This window comes from Pseudorasbora parva, chromosome 7 (genome assembly GCF_024679245.1).
Source record: "Pseudorasbora parva isolate DD20220531a chromosome 7, ASM2467924v1, whole genome shotgun sequence".
In the NCBI taxonomy this organism is placed as follows: Eukaryota; Metazoa; Chordata; class Actinopteri; order Cypriniformes; family Gobionidae; genus Pseudorasbora; species Pseudorasbora parva.
This window is the reverse complement of record NC_090178.1, coordinates 32,920,978-32,939,764: the sequence shown is the minus strand read 5'-3', so window position 1 is coordinate 32,939,764 and position 18,787 is coordinate 32,920,978. Positions and strand designations below refer to the sequence as shown.

The following is an 18,787-nucleotide window of genomic DNA, read 5'->3' as shown; positions in this document are numbered from 1 at the left end:
GGTGGTGGTGCCACCGGCTTGGGCCCGTCATCGCTGCTCGCAGCTTTAATTATTTAATTATTATTCTTAAAGTTGTTACCTATTCACATGCATTTTGACTGGCAGTCTGCAATGGTTGAAGTTTAAAAAATCATCATTTGTCTTCTACTGAAGAAACAAAGACACCTACATCTTGGATGCACAGGGGGTAAGCAGATAAACATCAAATTTTCATTTTTGGGTGAACTATCCCTTTAAGTATAGTCCTCTAGATTTACAATGCTGATGGTGAATCGTTGATAGTGTTAGTGTGAAAATAAACCACACTGATATCAAAACCAATGGTACTGTATATTAAAATTCACCCCCAGTCTCATTTTATCATTATAGCAAAATAAAGCTAAAGATCAAATAATTGACATGGTTAACAATTTAAGTTCCACAGATGCAAAAAAGCACACAGTCCTCTTCAGAAACACCTCAGATGCACACACGCACGCACGCACGCACGCACGCACGCACGCACGCACGCACGCACGCACGCACGCACGCACGCACGCACGCACACACGCACACACGACACACACACACACACACACACACACACACACACACACACACACACACACACACAGACACACGGATCTTTCCTGGAGTTCTGATTTCTTTGCATACATATTGTTGTCCACTCATCTCACACTGGTTCAAAGCTGCATTATAAAGCACAAGTTGAGTAAAACAACGACTCATTTATTAAACTACAATATAGGACTTTGAAAATTATGACTGTCTTTTAATTCAAATGCTCCCCTAATTGAATTTTTGCATTTGCAGCTCTGCAAATCTATCTGATAAATGTACAAATCGATCCAAATGACTTTGTACATTTGACAGTGACAAAACACATTTTAGCAGCAATGTCGAGTTGCTTGAAAGGCAAACAGTCAGAGAAATTATAGGCAGATATAATTTAGGAAATGTGTTTTAACATGGACAAATAAGTAGAATAAAAACAATCTGTAGTACAAGGCTTGAGTCTTTTGGCTTGAGTGTGCGATTCTATTTTGTCTTTAACAGCATGGTTTCCACCCTTTCAGTAAACATTTTACAACGGCATACAATTCCAACTCGATTCTAGAGAGTGGCAATTCAAAATTTAAACATTATTGGGGCAAATAAAACAAATGAAGTATCAAACTGTGATCTGCATAACCTATTACAGATATTTTACGTACAGTGTAATCTGACGGTCTGACATGAAAACCCTGCTTTCCGATTTATAGGACAGATACTGAGGCAAGTATAGTAATAACTGGTAATAACAATGTAATAAGCCCATCAGTGAATCAGGGAATCAAAGAACCTTTCACAGGCTGAACAGATCTTAAGCATGTTCTAATACTTATTGGTGAAAAACAATTATTATTCACAGTTTAATACTGCAAAACTGAACCACTTGAAAAACTATCATGTAAGCCAGTGTATCAATTTGCTCATCGCCGTACAATATCTAAGAATGAAAATAGAGACATTACGTACAGTGAAGGTTAGGAAAACTTTCATTTGACATGCCAATGAAAACAGCCAATAAACAGTTGTATTTTAAAATGTATCACATCACTGCCTGTGTGAAAAAAGCACCTATGAGAATGATGTCTGAGTCAGATTATTGTTCAGCGAGACCTAATATTGCAATTTATTTATCCAATTCCAGACCTCGTTCTTATTATTTCACTGATTTTCAATGGAATCCATTTTGTACGTTCTGCAGATACTACAGGCACTGTTGACATGCATACAATGTCCCTTTTGTCATCCATATGCCCCAGGTTGTGTTCAACATAAACACTTTGATCCATAAATATTTATCACATTCAAAAATGAACAAACAGTCAAACAAAACACAATATGTTCTTTTGATAAAAAAGAAAAAGAAAAAAAGAAAGCTATAATGATAATTAAGGAGCAACTAGCAGCCTTTGACCCCTGGGAAAAACAGGCAAGAATGTCATATGTTCATGTCTTTCAGGTTTATACCAGAACTCTCAGATATCCTGATAACAGACTTCTCACTCTTGCCCATTGTCAAAATGGTCTCAAATGCTAGTGTTATTTGTGATTGTGTTATTTGAGGCCCACTGCAGCTTATATGGTCAAAATGTATTTTTTTATTCTGTCTAGTGCGACTGAGTGTAAACCCAGCCTTACCCTCAAAAGATCTTTAATTTTGCCTTGTTTTCACTTAAATTGCAAACTATACAACAACCATGTCATGTCTATGTGCTGACAAAAAAATACAAAACAAAATAAATAGACTGCATACTGGAATTCTCTTGATAAAAATTACAACGAGTCAGTAGTCTGAAACTGGAACCGATGTGTTAAGACATAAATTAAGAAATCCTACCTACCTATCTATGTCACTACCGACAAAAGCATCCCTTTAGAGCGACCTAACTATCTACGCACAGTATCTAACGGGGTAAGATCTGCGGCACAGACACCCTGAACTTAATAGGGAGTTGAACTGATTACTAAAGTTTGAATGAGATCAGAGCAGGTATATTTCAAATATCTAATAATAACTGTTACTGCTAAATCTACATGAAGGTGAAATGCTTTGGCTGCTTTTTTTTTTACTTTGCTTTCTACTAGAAGTATTTTTTTTATTTTCTGTATCCCTATTCTTTTCTTATGGTCAAGATGTAAAAGCTATCATGGATGGCTCAATTTTAGCGTATTCATTTAATACAACAGCATTTTATCTTTCTCATTTTTCTGTTTGTTTAATACAATCATAGCTTCGTGCACATAAATTGTCATCTATGGAAGCCCCTTGTTACCTCAGAGTAAAAAAATTTGAAAAGTAACTGTGAGATAAAGTTTAACTCTTTCCCTGCCATTGACAGAATTTTCAGGCTTTTCACGTTTTCACTGTTATACGGGAGGGGGCGCTATTATACATCATATAATACATGTTCAAAATGTTGCTTACCCACATTCAAGTGCTGATTATATATATATATATATATATATATATATATATATATATATATATATATATATATATATATATATATATATATATATATATATATATAGCAGAGGCTGATCATGAATTTGTTATATTGCATGTTCAGATAGTCATTCAACAAAATATACGGTGGGGGGGCATACAAATTTTGTCAAAATTATCAAAAAGGCTAGCGGTGGCAGGCAACTTTTTTTCAAAAATACTGATGGAGAAAGAGTTAAAATAAGAAATATTCACACTGCGAGATACAAAGTCGCAATTACGAGATATTGCGCGATATAAAATCACATTGTGAGATATAAAGTCACAATTAGTAGAAACAAACTCACATTTGCGAGATATAAAGTCACGATATTGAGAAAGAAAACTGCAAGATGTCAAGTCACACTGAGATATAAAGTCACAATTACATGATATAAAGTCACATTTTGACATGTAAGGTGTGCGCTGTAAAGTCACAGATGTGAGAAACAAACTTGCAACTGTGAGATGTAAAGTCACAAAATTGGAAAAGTCACACTGTGAGATAAAATGTCATAATTAGCTAAAACCTCACAATTGCAAGATTTAAAGTCACAATATTGAGAAAGAAAGTCGTAATTACGATATATAAAGTCACATTTTAAGATATATGGTGATTTATAGTCGCAAAACAAACTGCAAAATGTAGTCACAATGTTGAGAATAAAAGTCACAATTATGAGAATTGTGACATTTAAATGAGCAAATCCCTTATTTTCTTTTACTCTGGGGTGGAAATGGGCTTCCATAATAATCACGTTTGCCGAATCATTTTTAACATAAAGCAAAGTTGACTATTTATCTGAAGTAGAGTTATCACTTGTAAAATTTAAAACACAGATATTCTAAAATACCAAAGAGATATCTTTGTACCTGTTCAGTTCTCAATTTCTTAAAACATTAGAAGTGAGCGAGAGAAAGTTTCTCAGGGCTTTGAGAGTTTGATGGCGCGCGCAACTACAGATGATGCATTTTAGCCTGATCATGGATCATCTGTGCAATACCCGATGGCATTTGATTGCCATTAACATGCAAATTTCTACTAAACACATGGCTTTTATTTGATTGAGAAAGAGCTCGAGGTGGCCATCATAATTTTGCCACAACAAGCCTGATATACTGCACCGATATACAATACTTGTATTTCCCTAGAAATGTTGGGAAATGTAGTTTTCTTTTCTCCCTGACTTTAAAAGTGCAGTCCTTATTCACTGCTTGGTTGGTTTAAATAGTACTATAAGAGTACTGCATCCAACTTTCTCCATCTTGCATGCTAATTCATCTGATAAAATCAATAAATCACATTAACTAGTTTCAAGTTATGTGTGACTGCATGGATGTTCTGTTATATGTACGATTGCAAAAGCTATGCGAGTTAAACCAGTAAAACTGTTCATCTTTCACACTCCCCCTTCTTATTCAGCGTCTGTGAGGCTGTAAGGAGGTGGGGGGCCCAAGGCGTTGTCTGAGGGTGTGGGGGTACCCGGCGGGCCGCTGGACGGGGTGGGTGAAGCACCTGGATCCTCAGAATCAGAGTTCTCCTGAGAAAGGTCATCCACCAGAGCCCTGCGGCCGCCACGCATGGAGATAGGGAGCGGAGCTCGCCTGAGAAAGAGACACAGAAACAGAAAATATAATGACATTCATACACAAAATGAGAAAGAAAGTGTCCCCAAAGCATATTTAAATGATAACTTTTTCAAGTTATTTTGCAGTATAAAAGTATAACTCTTTCCCCACCATTGAGAGAATTTTCCATCATTTATGAGACAGTACAGAATCTTCGGACCAAAACACAGACAAAAAAGGAGCAGAAACAAGCGATAAAAGCATTGCTTATGTTGTAGTCTTTAAAAACAAAACAAATTTTTCTTCAAAATTAAAGGTGCCCTAGAATGGAAAATTGAATTAACCTTGCCATAGTGAATTAATAAGAGTTCAGTATGGACATCACATACTGGGAGTCTCAAACACCAATGCCTCCTACTTCTTATGTAAATCTCGTAAATCAAAAACTCAACTGAAAAAAGTGCTTCTCAACATAAACCCAACCGTGACGTATGCGTTGGGGATCATTTATATGCACGCCCCCAACATTTGCATCTGTCCAATAAGCCGAATCTAGTGATGGTAAAGAAGACACTCGAAGATAGCAAAAACGGCTCTCATGACACATGGTTGAGGTATATTATTATCGGATACCACAACAAATCGTTCGTTAGTTCGGCCCATTTCAAGCAAGCTTTGCTCAGCAACTATATTCCTGCAAGCAGTATGTAATTCATCCACAAATTGACAAGCTGTTTAAACAATTTCTGATTAAATTGCAAGTTTCTTAGAGAGACAGTATTGTCTAGATAACGCAAGATGCTACAGTAACAATAGGAAACTCCAAGTACCATACAAAACTAAATAGTGTGTCTAATGACAAAGGTTAATATTATTTTGTATTACAAAATACAACCGTAGATACTTTGCTTACAGATCGTTCATGCGATCCTTCTAGCAAACGTCACCTTTTCCAGTTACACGAATAGTTGAATGATTAAGTATGGTGACATAAAATAAAACGTGGCACTTTTCTAAGTGGATTAAAAAGGAGAACTATAATGTATGGCGGAATAGCATTTCTGAGAGTACTTCGACTCGGTGCAGTAAAAAGTCTCGGCTGAAACATCCTCCCGCACATCTCACCATCCCTCTCTCATTTCTGTCAATAAGGGGGAGGGGGAGATGTGAGGGAGGATGTTTCAATCGGGACTTTTTACTGCGCTGAGTCGAAGTACTCTCAGAAGGGCTATTCCGCCATACATTATAGTTCTCCTTTTTAATCTGCTTAGAAAAGCTCCACGTTTTACTTTATGTCACCATACTAGGTCGTTCAACTATTCGTGTAACTGTATTTAAATAAGGAAAGCGTGGAGGTGTTTGGTCGCTTCTAACTTGATCTTAACTTGATTGTTTGGTACCATAGTGAATGACCTGGGCTTAGTGGGCTAAGCAAAATGCTATCAGATCGTCACCGCGCGTCAGAGAGATTAAGTGCACGCACTAAGACGAGAGAGGGATGTATGAACTCGTTTTAGTTAAGGGAATAACATAGTTTAATATGAAAAATCGGTGAAGTATCCCTTTAATATTACCCACATTCAAGTGTTGACAAAAGTTTTGTTTAAAAGCAGAGGGCCTTTTCTTTCTTTTGATATAATGTATAGTGGCGAGCAGCGAGGCGAGGGATTGTGAGAGCGGGCCGGTGACTAGTGCTAATGAGCGCCAGCTGCGCCATACCGGTCTCATCTCGCGGAGGAGTGACGGGAGCATTAAAAGGAGGAGCGACGATAGTGCAAGACGAGAGAGGACCAGGCCTAGCCTAGAAATCTAGACGCACCCTAGCGGCAGCAAATTTAATTTGCCCGCAAGTGTCGTCTAGGAACTCTCAATACAATTCTGAGCTGTGTTCCTCAAAATCTGGACGGCCCAATCACATCATGTATAGAGTCGGCGGGCGGGGCCATAATGACGACGGCCGAGTTGCGTTTGCGTGCTTCTAGTAAACACAGAAACTGGCGAACGGCGGCGGCGATCTTTCGAATCAGCTTTGACCGCGACTCTGGAAGACTTGGAGTTAAGCTTTTCTCTGAGAAAAGAACAAAGAGCGGCACTGAAGTCATTCTTAAGAAGGGAAGATGTGTTCAGAGTTTTGCAGTCCGGATACGGCGAATGTTTAATCTGTCACCGAGCTCTGCTTCACCTTCGTTGCTCTGGTTGGTGTAGCGCTATCCTATCGCGTGCAGAGGGAGTTTGAAAGACAACCGTTTATCCCGCCTCTCGGATTGAGCCCTGTCTATGGTGAGTTTCCAGACCAAACATCTTGATGTGGGTCTGGCTTGTCAGGCTAGACCAGGCCTGGATTTTACATTGAGTTTTGTTTATGTCTTATTATGTGTGTGCGGGAAGTTGTCCGTGAGGGGCTGCCTGTGGTTTACTTTGAGTTTGTTTATTTTATTTATTAAAGTGATTAAATGTTCGCCGGTTCCCACCTCCTTCCTTCCCATATCTACGAACTTTATTACATGTATGTTCCGATATTTATACAAAAAAGTATTCTGAGCCATGAAACTTTTGTTAAAATTATCAAAAATGTCGGCAGTGGCTTGCAACTTGTTTAAAAAATGGGGAAAGAGTTAATTTAGATTAGAAGTTATCAGATTTTTTTTTTTACAGTGTAATAACTTTCTTGTCAAACTTGCTCAATACAAAGACATTCATACATTTTTAATAGTGATGCAAGTGTTCAAATACTTTTTGGGGTCACTGTTTATGAACTGGAAGAAAGAAAGATGAGGAAACTGAAAGAGCATCCGTGATAAGAGAAACAGAGAACCTGTGATTCATCACCATCTATTAACAGGAAGAAACCCACAATCCAATGTATACTACACCTTGATATGCTTGAGAATAAATCAGTTACAAAGGGCTGTCTCTAATTTCAACAGGTCACACACCACCAGAATCAAGAGGAGATAGGAAATGCTCAGAGAGGTACACAAAACACACAGTCTGACACTTTATACATGAAAACCTACTGTTCCGACTTCTGCCGTTCTGTGATGCTGAGTTGGTGTAGGAGACAAACGCACAAATATGGATGGACACAATAAGACACAAAGTCAATAAGAGAATGAAACATGCACATACAGTACAACAAAAAATGGATTAATGACATGCAAATATATTTATGTATGAACAACTAAAATAAATGAAACTTTCATTGTCCTAACCAGAGGCAATGTGACAAGTTTCCAGCAACAAGCAATTTTTCTGTTCAGAAAGAACACTAAACAGCCAATAAGAAGATATTGGATATAGACTGTAAAAAAGTGGATATATGCACGTTGCCACCTTAAAGGGATAGTTCACCCAAAAAAAAAAAAAAAAAATCTGCCTTCAATTACTCACCCTCATGTCGTTTCAAACCCACAAGCAAGTTTGCCAAAATTTGAGTGCTTTATGTATGTTTGTTGATGAATGTTTATATGTGAATAAAAGCCTACATTAAGTATGTTTGTTCATCATATACGGTTGGCTCAATTCATATGGATTTGTTTTAAAATCTCTTTATGAATGTTTTGAAGCATCAGAGTTTTGAGTGAAAATACTTTCAACGTAGGGACAAACATCTCATAAAAATATCTTCATTTGTGTTCTGAAAATGAAAGAGAGTCTTATGGATTTGGAATGACATAAGGGTGAGTAACTGATAACAGAATTTACATTATTTTGTGAACTATCCCTTTAAGAAGTTATTTCTATCCAATCTGAGGCATTTTTTGGTTAAATTAAAAAAATGTTTTTACTATTAACTAACTGCGTATTAATAGTTAGTAAGGTAGTTGTTAAGTTAAGGTATTCGGTCATGTAGAATATGGCATTAATATGTGTTTTGTAAGTAAAATTAAACAGCCAATATCCTAGTAATATGTACGCTAATGAGCAACTATTAGGATACTACTAGGAAAAAAATTTGCTTGTTGCTTTTTCGTTTGAACACAACAGTCCAAACTTCACAGCATCATAATCTTTACCTGAGTTGGGAGCGGAGAGTGTTGAGCTCGCGGTTCATGCTCTGCATGCCGTCACTCATTTCCTCCATCTCTCGCTGTAGTTTCCTGCGCTGAGCGTTAGAGCGAGAGTTCTCCTCCTCCACTTCTTCTAACTGCCTCTTTAGCTGACGGAGACGCCCCATAGACTTATCCAACTACAGAGAGAAAAAAAGATTTTTTTTTTATAATTGTAGAATGGGGCGGGAGAGAGAGAGAGAGAGAGAGAGAGAGAGAGAGAGAGAGAGAGAGAGAGAGAGAGAGAGAGAGAGAGAGAGAGAGAGAGAGAGAGAGAGAGATTTCCTGAGAACCACTGAATTAGGGATTGCTATAGCCAAAAATAACAAAATTGTCATCATGTTCTCACCCTCATGTCATTCCAAATCTGTATGACTTCTGTAAAACACAAAAGAAGATTTGAAGAATGTTGGTAACCAAAGTTAGTTCCCATTGACTTCTACTGATACAATTGTATCAAAAAATAAATAAAACAAAAGTCAATAGGACCCAACATTTTAGGTTGCCAACAGTCTTCCCAAAATCTTCAAATATTTTCGAAAGATAGTCATGCAGGTTTAGAACGACATGAGGGTGTCTAAATGATGAAAGAGTTTTCATTTTTGGGTGAACCATCACTTTAAGTCAGCCAATTAACATTTAGGCAACATTTAATCTTTCACAGTTCATCAGGCTGAGACTCGTTGCCAGGAAAAGAAGGGTTTTGGAGCTTTTTGAGAATTACCTGCTCTCTATACTGATCTGCATGTCTCCTTTCATCCTCCACCTGTATCAAAACTTCCTTCAGTTTCTTCTCTGTTTTCCTCACCAGCTTATTGGCTATGGCTCGCTCTCTAGGAAGGGAGAAAGGGAACAGAGATCACACAAAACAGTCACATTGATGGTTTGCTCTTTGCAGTGAATGTGGAACCTTACAAGAATAATTCATACAAAAATTTTCAAATTCTCCCTGACTTCATGCAAAACAACATATGCTCTTATCCATACAATGAAATGTAATGGTAACCATTAAATCAAGCTTTATTTTAAGTAAATAATTACGTTTTGTTTGTCACACAAATGGCTTCCGAACACGTGAATATCACACACATATTGTACAGACCAATTTTTATTCTTTTTGTTCTTTTTAGAGCTTAGGAGTCCCTAGAAAAAAGCAGTTCTGACATTCTGCTAAACTTCTCTGCTTGTGTTTTTTTGTGGCAGGGTATTATAAGTCACAGTGTTAATATTCAGTAATATCCAGTAGTGGAAAGAGTCCTGAAAAAGCATACTCAAGAAGAAGTCCTCAAGAGTAGTGAGTATTTTGCTATAAATGTTATTCTACCTTATACCCTGCAAAGTAAAAATGTAGCTTTACTCTTTTATGGATGATTCTCAGTAAGAACAAAAAAACATGAGATCACCAACATTATTTCAATATTTCTTTGGTGATTTTTTTTTTGTTTTTTTTGTGTGTATTTACTAAAAATAAAGCCATGTTATATTTGAGAAGGCAAACAATAATCTGGTAACATTTATGACAACCATTCTGTAGAGGTTCTTGCGGTTAATTAAAAAAGCTTGCAAAGCATTGTACATTGACAATTTATACGTAAAAAAAGCTTTCTTTTGAAGACGCATTCATTATACTGCTTTAATTTTAATGGACCTTTTCTCTGTAAAAAGAATACACTTAAGAAATCAGAATCGAGTAACTCACAGTTTTCAGATTATTTTTGCTGTCAATTGAAAAATAAACCTGATTTAAATATAAATCTGTTTTATGATGATGTTTAAAGTTATTTGCTACATACACGGACTACAATTTTAAAACGCCATTTGAGAACACATTAAAATATGCACTTCAATAAGCTGACAGAAAGCAGGTTTAATGCGTTTACAGGTTAAACGAAATCGATGTAAGGGACAAAAATCTAGCAGTGCCGATCAGTTAATGCCCAATGCACTTTAAAGCCTGGCAAACATTTGAGCTAAATGAAGAGTTTCCAGCAGATGGAACCACGGGCTTGTGGAGTATGCTAACAGAATTGGTACCATTTGTGTGTGTATTAGAAAATGTAAAAACGGTCAATTTTTAGTAATTGTTTAAGGCAATTTCACGATTTCAGTCATCATACAGTAAGCAGCAACAACTCCCTTTCATAAAGCACGCATGCTCTCACTAGTCTAGGCCGATCGCAATGGTTGATTTGACAGGAGTCACATGCGGGACGCATGGACACACAAGACTGATTATTCGTCTTACCAATCCCGTTGACAGAAAAAAATTAAACACAATCTAGCGACGGCGGGTTTAGGAAAAATAGCACAGAAAAAGTACCAATACAGCACTTGTACTCAAGTAAAAGTAAAAGTACTTAAAAAGTACAATTCCTGAGAAAAACTACTCAATTACAGTAACGAGAGTATTTGTAATTCGTTACTTTACACCACTAGTTATATCACAGATGTTCTTACTGTCTCTCCTGCTCCACTTGCTCCTCCATCGATTCTATCTTGGCCTCCAAGGCGGCGACGCTGAGGCGATGTTTCCCCTTCACAGTTCCCTCCATCTCACTGAGACGAGTCTTCAGCTCTTTAGTCTGCCTCTCGAGAGCCTCTCGTGCACTCTCGCTCTTCTGTGCAAGAGTCCTTTCTCCAGATAACTGGACTGTAAGAGTCTCAACCTAAAAAATACAAAGAGAGCTGTAGAGTGCTCTGTCTGTATGTGTTTGTGTGCTAGTATATGTGTGCTTCTTTGTGTACCTGTAAGGTGCTTTTCCTGTGTCTGTCGGCTAGTAGTTCAGCATTGCTTTGCTCCTCCTCTAACTCTTCCTCCAGCTGAGTGATTCTTGCCTCAAGACGCCGCTTCTCATCAAACAGTGCAGATCTGCAGGGCAAGCAAAGTAAAAGACAACATTAAGTGTATTCAGTCTTATTAGTTTTTTTGGTAACACTTTACAATTAGGTTCATTAGTTAACATTAGTTAACTACATTAGTTAACATGAATTAATGATGAACTGCACTTATAAAGCATTTATTTATCTTTGTTAATGTTAATTTCAACATTTACTAATGCATTATTAAAATCTTGTTAACATAGGTTAATGCATTGTGAACTAAATTGAACAAACCATGAATGCATTAACTAATGTTAACTAATACACCTTATTGTAAAGTGTTACCGTTTTTTTTTAATAAACAGGCCTGGTTTTGCACATTATTCATCAGTGTGTAAAGGAATAATATTTGCCAATAATGTTAATATTCAAAATACTTCAAAAAAATATATTTTAAATACAATATTTTTTTATAAAGGTGGGCATTATATATACTAACTTTCAAAAGTTTGGGGTTTGTAATATTTTGCAATGTTTTTGAGTCTCTTCTGCTCAACGAGGCTGTATTTATTTTATACAATATAGTATTACGATTTAAAAAAAAATGTTTTCCATTTAATCTACTTTAAAAATGTAATTTATTTGCTGTGATAGCAAAGATGAATTTTCAGCATTACGGTAATGCATTTACTGCCTTTTTGCCAAATAAAATATTTTATTTTTCATACAGACCCAAAAGCTTTCAAAGTTTTAGATGTAGAACAAATTATTACACAAGACAAGGAACATCTCTTAAGAAAATTAAGGGATAGTTCAGCCAAAAATGAAGAAAAAAGGTTCCAAACTGTAAGACTTTCATTAATCTTCAGAACACAAATGAAGATCTTTTTGATTAAATCTGAGAGCTTTATATCCCGTATATAGACATTAAAATGAATCCATATGAATTGAGTGTTTTAGTCCAAATTTGATGTGTAACACACACGATTGAACCTCATTGGCTCTTACTCAAACAGGCTGCATAACACATGAGAATGAACCTCATTGGTTCTTCCTGAAGCTCAAATGTGCTGTATAAAACATGAGAATGAACCTCATTGGTTCTTCCTGAAGCTCAAAGTTGCTGTGTAAAATACGGAAATGAACCTCATTGGTTCTTCCTGAAGCTCAAACGTGATTCGTAACACGAGAATGAGCCTCATTGGTTCTTACATATCAAGCGGACATGCTTAATCTTCCGTTTACACACAACAGATGTACAATTTTGGACTAAACCGCTCAATTCATATGAATCAGCTTTACAATCTCTGTATGTCAGTTGTGTAGTTGTATAGCTGTCTATGGAGAATACAGAAAGTATTTCATTAAATTTAATTAAAAAGATCATCATTTGTGTTCTGTAGATGAACAAAGGTCTTAACGTTTGGACTTGATGGTGAGTAATTAATGAAAGTAATTCATCTCATCATCCCGAAACACAAGGATATCTCTAGATCAATGGACCTCAACACAAGCACAAACAGATACTGACTTTCCAGTTGCAGCGTTGACAATTTCATCCGCCATTTCGTCTCTCTCCTGCTGGGCCTGTCTCCGCTGCCTCTCAGAAACGGCCAGCTCCTGAGAGAGCATCAAAATAACAGCGAATGAGTTACAAAAAAAATGAAGGGGATTAATTCTGGCTTACATATGCAGGCGGGGCAACGCACCTCTGTCAGCTGTAATAGTTCTGTCTCCAAAGTCTGCAGCCGTTTCTCACTGTCCTTTGACTGGGCCACGATCTCGTCTCGAGCTAACTTGGTCTCGTCAAGCTCACGAATGAGCTCCTTCATCTGAGTCTGAAAAACACACAGGAACACACTAAATATCCACATCAGGGATCAATCAGGGATGAAATAATTGAGCCCTGATCTACAATAAGCAACTGATCTCCTGATAAGCAACTAGTTATATCATAACTCTCAGCAACACCTTTTTAAAAATGTGTTATGGTTTATTTCTCTGAACTGACAAACCTGGAGACGTTTCATCTGTCTAAGTGCTTCCTCTCTTCCCCGATTGGCTGTTTCCACCTGAGCCTCCGCCTCCTGCAGCTCAGTCTCCAGTTGTTTCTTGACCGTTAAAGCCTGAGCTCTCTGAGTCTTCTCTTCTTCAAGCATTGTTTCAAGCTCTCGCACCTGTAGTAATAGAAAAAGAAACGTGAGAAAACAAATATATAGCAGGAGAAAAAAAGGAGGTCAAGATCAATTTAAATCTTCGCTTCTTTGTTCTGCTGAGGGCAGTTACCTGTTTGTTAAGTGCTCTCCTCTTTTCTTCTCCTTTCTCCTCCTTATTGCTGATCTCTCTCTCAAACTGAGCTCTAAGGGCCTGAAGGGTGACCTCCAGCCTGAGGCGAGCGTTCTCCGCCTCTGTCAGCTCATCCTCCAGCTCCTGGGTCTGTTCTTTCAGAGACTGCGCCTCTGTTTCCAAAGCCCTCCGAGAACGCTCCAGCTCATGAACCTGAGGAGACGAGACAGACAGGCAAAAAAAGAAAGACAATAGTTTGAAATTCAAAAAAGTCAAAGAACAGAATGTTTTTGTTATTACTATGCTATTACATGGTAATAAACTCTGTATAAGCACAATGGTAAAAAGAAAGCAGTACATTTTTGCCCACGTCATCTTGGGCATTGACGAGCTGCTCCATCTCCACACGGAGCTGCTTATTGGTTCTTTCCAGCTCATCTCTCTGCTCTGTTGCTTCCTGCAATGCTCTAGAGAGAGACAGGAAGCGGGTTTCTTTCTCTCGACTCTCTGCTTCGGCGCGGTCCCGTTCCTCCAGCAGCCGAGCACTCACTGCCTTCTCCTCTGCCAAACACTGAAGGTTAAAGTTCAAAGGGTGATGAATATTCAGTCAAACTGTCCATCCATCCCTTCATCATTCCACCAGTCAGTCCATGCATGCATCACTCCATCAATTCATTCATCCATCCAGCCAACCACTAGTCCATCCTTCCATTCGCACGTCTGTCCATCCCTTTATCCATCCATTCATCCATCCATCCAGCAGTCAATTCATCCCTCCATTGATCCAGCAGTCGATGAAACCATTTCTTCCCTCCCTCCCTCAGTCAATCCATCCATCCATCTATCCTTTGATCCCCTATTCAATCATCCATCCACCCACCAGTCCATCATATCTTAGTCCATCCCCCAGTGAATTCACCCCTCTATCAATCCCTACACTGATCCCCTAGTCAATTCATACATAATCCATCCATCCATCCATCCATCCATCCATCCATCCATCCATCCATCCATCCATCCATCCATCCATCCATCCATCCATCCATCCATTGATCCAGCAGTCAATTCAACCATTTCTTCTTCCCTCCCTCCCTCCCTCCCTCCCTCCCACCCTTTATCCATCAGTCAATCCATCCATCCATCCATCTATCTATCTCTTCTTTGATCCCCTATTCAATCCATCCATCCATCCACCCACCAGTCCATCATATCTTAGTTCATCCCCCCAGTTAATGCATCCGTTTATCAATCCCTACACTGATCCACTAGTCAATTCTTATACCATCCATCCCTCCATCCATCCATCCATCCATCCATCCATCCATCCATCCATCCATCCATCCATCCATCCATCCCCTACAGTACCTGATCAAATTTTTTCTGTCTCTTCTCCAGAGCAGTACAGTTTTGTCTCTCTCTCTGCAGAGCGATGGTAATGTCATCTATCTCTTCTCTCAGCCGCTCTTTCTGTCTCTCTATGCGTTCTTTCTCTTCTTCTTTGGCTCTCTCTCTCTGTGTAGCGTTCTCCAGCTCTCTCTGCATCTTCCTCTTGGCCTCCTCCCCAGCCTCAACTGCTGAATTCACTTCCTCTGTCTGCCTCTTCAGATCAGACAGCTGTATGGCCACATAAAAAGAATATGATAAAATGGCATAAAGATGGTTTGAACAATAAAAGTGTTTTCCTGGATGTGCAAATGCGTGTAAACCTGTTGCGTATGGTTTTGAATCTGGCGTGTAAGCTCTCTGGTCTTCTCCTCCTCCTCTTCTAGTCTCTCCATCAGTCCAGCTTTCTCTTCCTCTAGAGCACGCACACGTGAGCCCAGTGCCAACTTCTGCCGTGTCTCTTCCTGCAGTAGCTCCTAAAAACACACACACAAACACACACACACACAAATAAACATTAAGCATGATTAAGAGCCCCTCATATTTAGTCTAATAGAGAGATTATAGTCTCTAAGATCTGCTTTGAAATAGAATAACAATCAGAGTGAGCGGAGAACCTCTGGAGGATCTAATTTCCTATTCATCCATCCAACCATGGTACAATATTTCAAATGTGTTTCTTCAAAAGCAGTTTGGTTAAGTCCCATGAGCCTATACGTATGCAGCGGAAGAGAGCTAATTAAAACCCACACACTTGCGCACACACAAAAGTTACCTGCACATCATGTAGTTGGCTCTCAAGACTGCTGACCTCCTTACTTAGACGGTGAGATTTGGAGTCAGATGAGGAGAGGGAACTAGATAGAGACTCAAGCTCTGACTGAGAAGGAGAGATTTCAAAGTTAGAATCTTTTCATGATTGGTTTGATCCATAGGTTTGATTCAGAGTTTAATTTCAAAATTAAAAGTGGACCAGCAACAAATATTTGCTAGTTGGGTCATCCCAACCTAAAATTGTCATGCTACTGTTGTAAAAAGGTGGTGCCCCTTCAGAAAACCTTTTTTACATAAACTCTGATGTCAAACGAACTTGGGTTCACACTGAGAAAGAGGTGGCCTTAGTTGAAAAATAAAAATGTTTACAATTAAGCCCATTTCCTCTCTCTTTTTTGCCATTTTACCTGGAGTTTACCGAGTCGTTCCTCTCGGTCCTCTTTTTCTCTCTCGGCCTGTAAGAGGCGTGCGTTGACTTCCTGCAACTGTCCCTCCGCTCTTTTTCTGCCCCTCTCGCTCTCCATCTTCCCTCCCTGAAATGTCTTCAGTTCAGCACTCAGGTTCAGGCGCTCCTCCTCCAGAACAGCCTTCGCCTTCTCCAGAGACTGACGGGACTGTGGACATACACACATATCAAAGCTTGGACAAGTACCACTACAAGCCTTGTTTCCCAGTGAAACAAACAAGCAAACAAACTTGTAAACATGCTGCATTTGATGTAAATGCTAAGACTCACTCTCTTGGCATTGTCTAGCTGCTCCTGTAGGGAATCTATAGCAGCGGTGTGTTTGATGCGGAGCTCTGACAGCTGGGCTTCATGACGACGGGTCTCCTCCTCTAAACATCTCTGAAGCTCTCCTAATTCAGCTTCACGACGAGACCTGGAAAAACACGCACACACAAATGCCAGTGGTTAACTCTAGTAAACGCTTCTTTAAAAGAAGTATGCTTAACTGTTTTGAATGTGCACTTTTAGTGTACTTCAAATCTTAAAAGTATATATATAGTTTTTAAATTGCACTTGCAGATTATATAGTAACATACTAAAGTACATCTTAAGTGTTTAATTTACTATTTCATTTAAAAGTTAATATATTTTGTTAATATATACATTTTGTAAATTACAACTTTATTACAAATGTGTAATTACAAATATATTTAAACATTTGTGACACACAAGTTTTAATAGATATTACATTAAAATGTATTGTAGTTTACCATAAATCTTTAATCTTTAATGACGGTTTAATATTGAAACTTTTAAATCTTTCTTCAGTGGGTATGTAAAGACATGTTGTGTTTTGGTGAATTGTGGGGACTTTCCATAGGCGTAATGGATTTCTATCCCCCTACACTACATTCTATCCCCCTGCCCCTAAACCTACCCATCACAGGAAACATGCTGGATTTTTACATTTTCAAAAAAGCATAATTTAGTTTGTTTATGAAGCCATTTACATACACCGCTGGCTGGTCCCCACAATCACAATGCAGGTGATCTCAGGTTTATATTACATTGTGGGGATGTACATTTTGTTCTCACAATGTAATATAAACCTGTACACACACACACACACACACACACACACACACACACACACACACACACACACACACACACACACACACACACACACACACACACACACACACACACACACACCTGAGCTCTTGCTGAGCAGCTGTAGTGTCCAGAGTATCTTCTAGTTCAGTTCTCAAAGCCTCTAACTCCTCCCCCAGATCTCTCCTCTGTTTTTCAGCTCTCTCCCTCATCCCTCGTTCATTATCCACCTCCTCTTTGAGCTCCGAGACCTGAGACATGGCCTCTCTCAGGGCTCTCTGAGCTTCTGTACGACGTGCCCCCTCTTCTTCCAGCCTAAGAGAGAGAAAGAGTGCAAAAGATGTCATTACTGAAGAAGTATTAGCGGCTGCTCCAGATTCACTACAAGGTACATTTGTGTTTGTGATTGTACCGTGTCTGTAGTGTGGTTATCTCTTTCTCTCTCTGGCTCAGGCTGCCTCTCAACTCAGTAACGAGTAAGCTCAGGTCAGACAGCTGCTCTTGAGCCTCCACTGCTTCTCCTTCCATCCGTCTCTTCCACTTCTCCTGTTCCAGACGGCCCTGCTCTTCCCTCTTCAGGCGCTCTAAAGGAGAGAAAGAGACGGTTATCTGGACTTGGTTTACTTTTGAACTATCATTGCACGGAAAAGAGATCCTTTAAAATTAGGTCCGTTCAAAAATTTGGGGTCAGTAAAACTTTTGTCTCCTATGTTTCTCATGCTCACCAAGGCTGCATTGTTGCATTATTACAATTTAAAATAACTGTTTTCAGTTTTAACATATTTTAAAATGTAATTTATTCCTTGATGGGAAACTGAATTTTCAGCATCATTACTTAAAGCTGCTGTCCGTAACTTTTTTTGTGTTCAAGATTTACAAAAATTATATGATGAGAATGTACAACATGAATGCATTTTCCAAACCATGTTTTTGTCTTACCCTGAATCATTATGCTACACTTATAATAAGTGTTTATATTGGGACTATTTCAGACCGGTTTGGAAGGAACTGCTGCGGATGAGCACAGTCCCTGCGTGACTCGCCATAGACATAAAAAAAAGAAAAGTAGCTCCGGCGGCAATGTTCTTCCACAAGACGTAAAAAGTTACAGACTGCAGCTTTAAGTCTTCAGTGTCACATGATCCTTCATAAATCCTTCTACTATTCTGATTTGTTGTTTAAGAAATGTTTCATATTATTATCAATGTTGAAAACAGTTGTGCTGCTTAATATTTATGTGGAAACCGTGATAAATTTTTCCAAGATCCTTTGTTGATGTTTTTGTGTGTGCATTTTTTAAAATGTTATTAT

General features: G+C 38.5%; 1 protein-coding gene across 5 annotated transcripts in view; it reads right to left on the bottom strand.

The window, feature by feature from the left end:
• Window positions 1–3,071: 3,071 nt before the first annotated feature.
• myh14 (myosin, heavy chain 14, non-muscle) overlaps window positions 3,072–18,787 on the bottom strand; it is a 98,785-nt gene continuing 83,069 nt past the window's right edge. For 4 of the 5 annotated variants that reach the window (XM_067449092.1, XM_067449094.1, XM_067449093.1 and 1 more), the window contains 17 exons: window positions 17,889–18,060; window positions 17,579–17,791; window positions 16,652–16,796; window positions 16,323–16,529; window positions 15,917–16,021; window positions 15,465–15,617; window positions 15,124–15,372; window positions 14,117–14,329; window positions 13,759–13,971; window positions 13,488–13,649; window positions 13,182–13,310; window positions 13,004–13,092; window positions 11,398–11,521; window positions 11,110–11,318; window positions 9,377–9,485; window positions 8,620–8,792; window positions 3,072–4,639 (listed from right to left, as the gene is read on the bottom strand). In XM_067449092.1, the coding sequence (XP_067305193.1) occupies window positions 4,450–4,639; window positions 8,620–8,792; window positions 9,377–9,485; window positions 11,110–11,318; window positions 11,398–11,521; window positions 13,004–13,092; window positions 13,182–13,310; window positions 13,488–13,649; window positions 13,759–13,971; window positions 14,117–14,329; window positions 15,124–15,372; window positions 15,465–15,617; window positions 15,917–16,021; window positions 16,323–16,529; window positions 16,652–16,796; window positions 17,579–17,791; window positions 17,889–18,060 (2,855 nt within the window). In that variant the 3' untranslated portion in view covers window positions 3,072–4,449. Of the gene's footprint in view, window positions 4,640–8,619; window positions 8,793–9,376; window positions 9,486–11,105; window positions 11,319–11,397; window positions 11,522–13,003; window positions 13,093–13,181; window positions 13,311–13,487; window positions 13,650–13,758; window positions 13,972–14,116; window positions 14,330–15,123; window positions 15,373–15,464; window positions 15,618–15,916; window positions 16,022–16,322; window positions 16,530–16,651; window positions 16,797–17,578; window positions 17,792–17,888; window positions 18,061–18,787 lie in introns of those variants that run through there. The other variant, XM_067449097.1, reaches the window with a different exon arrangement.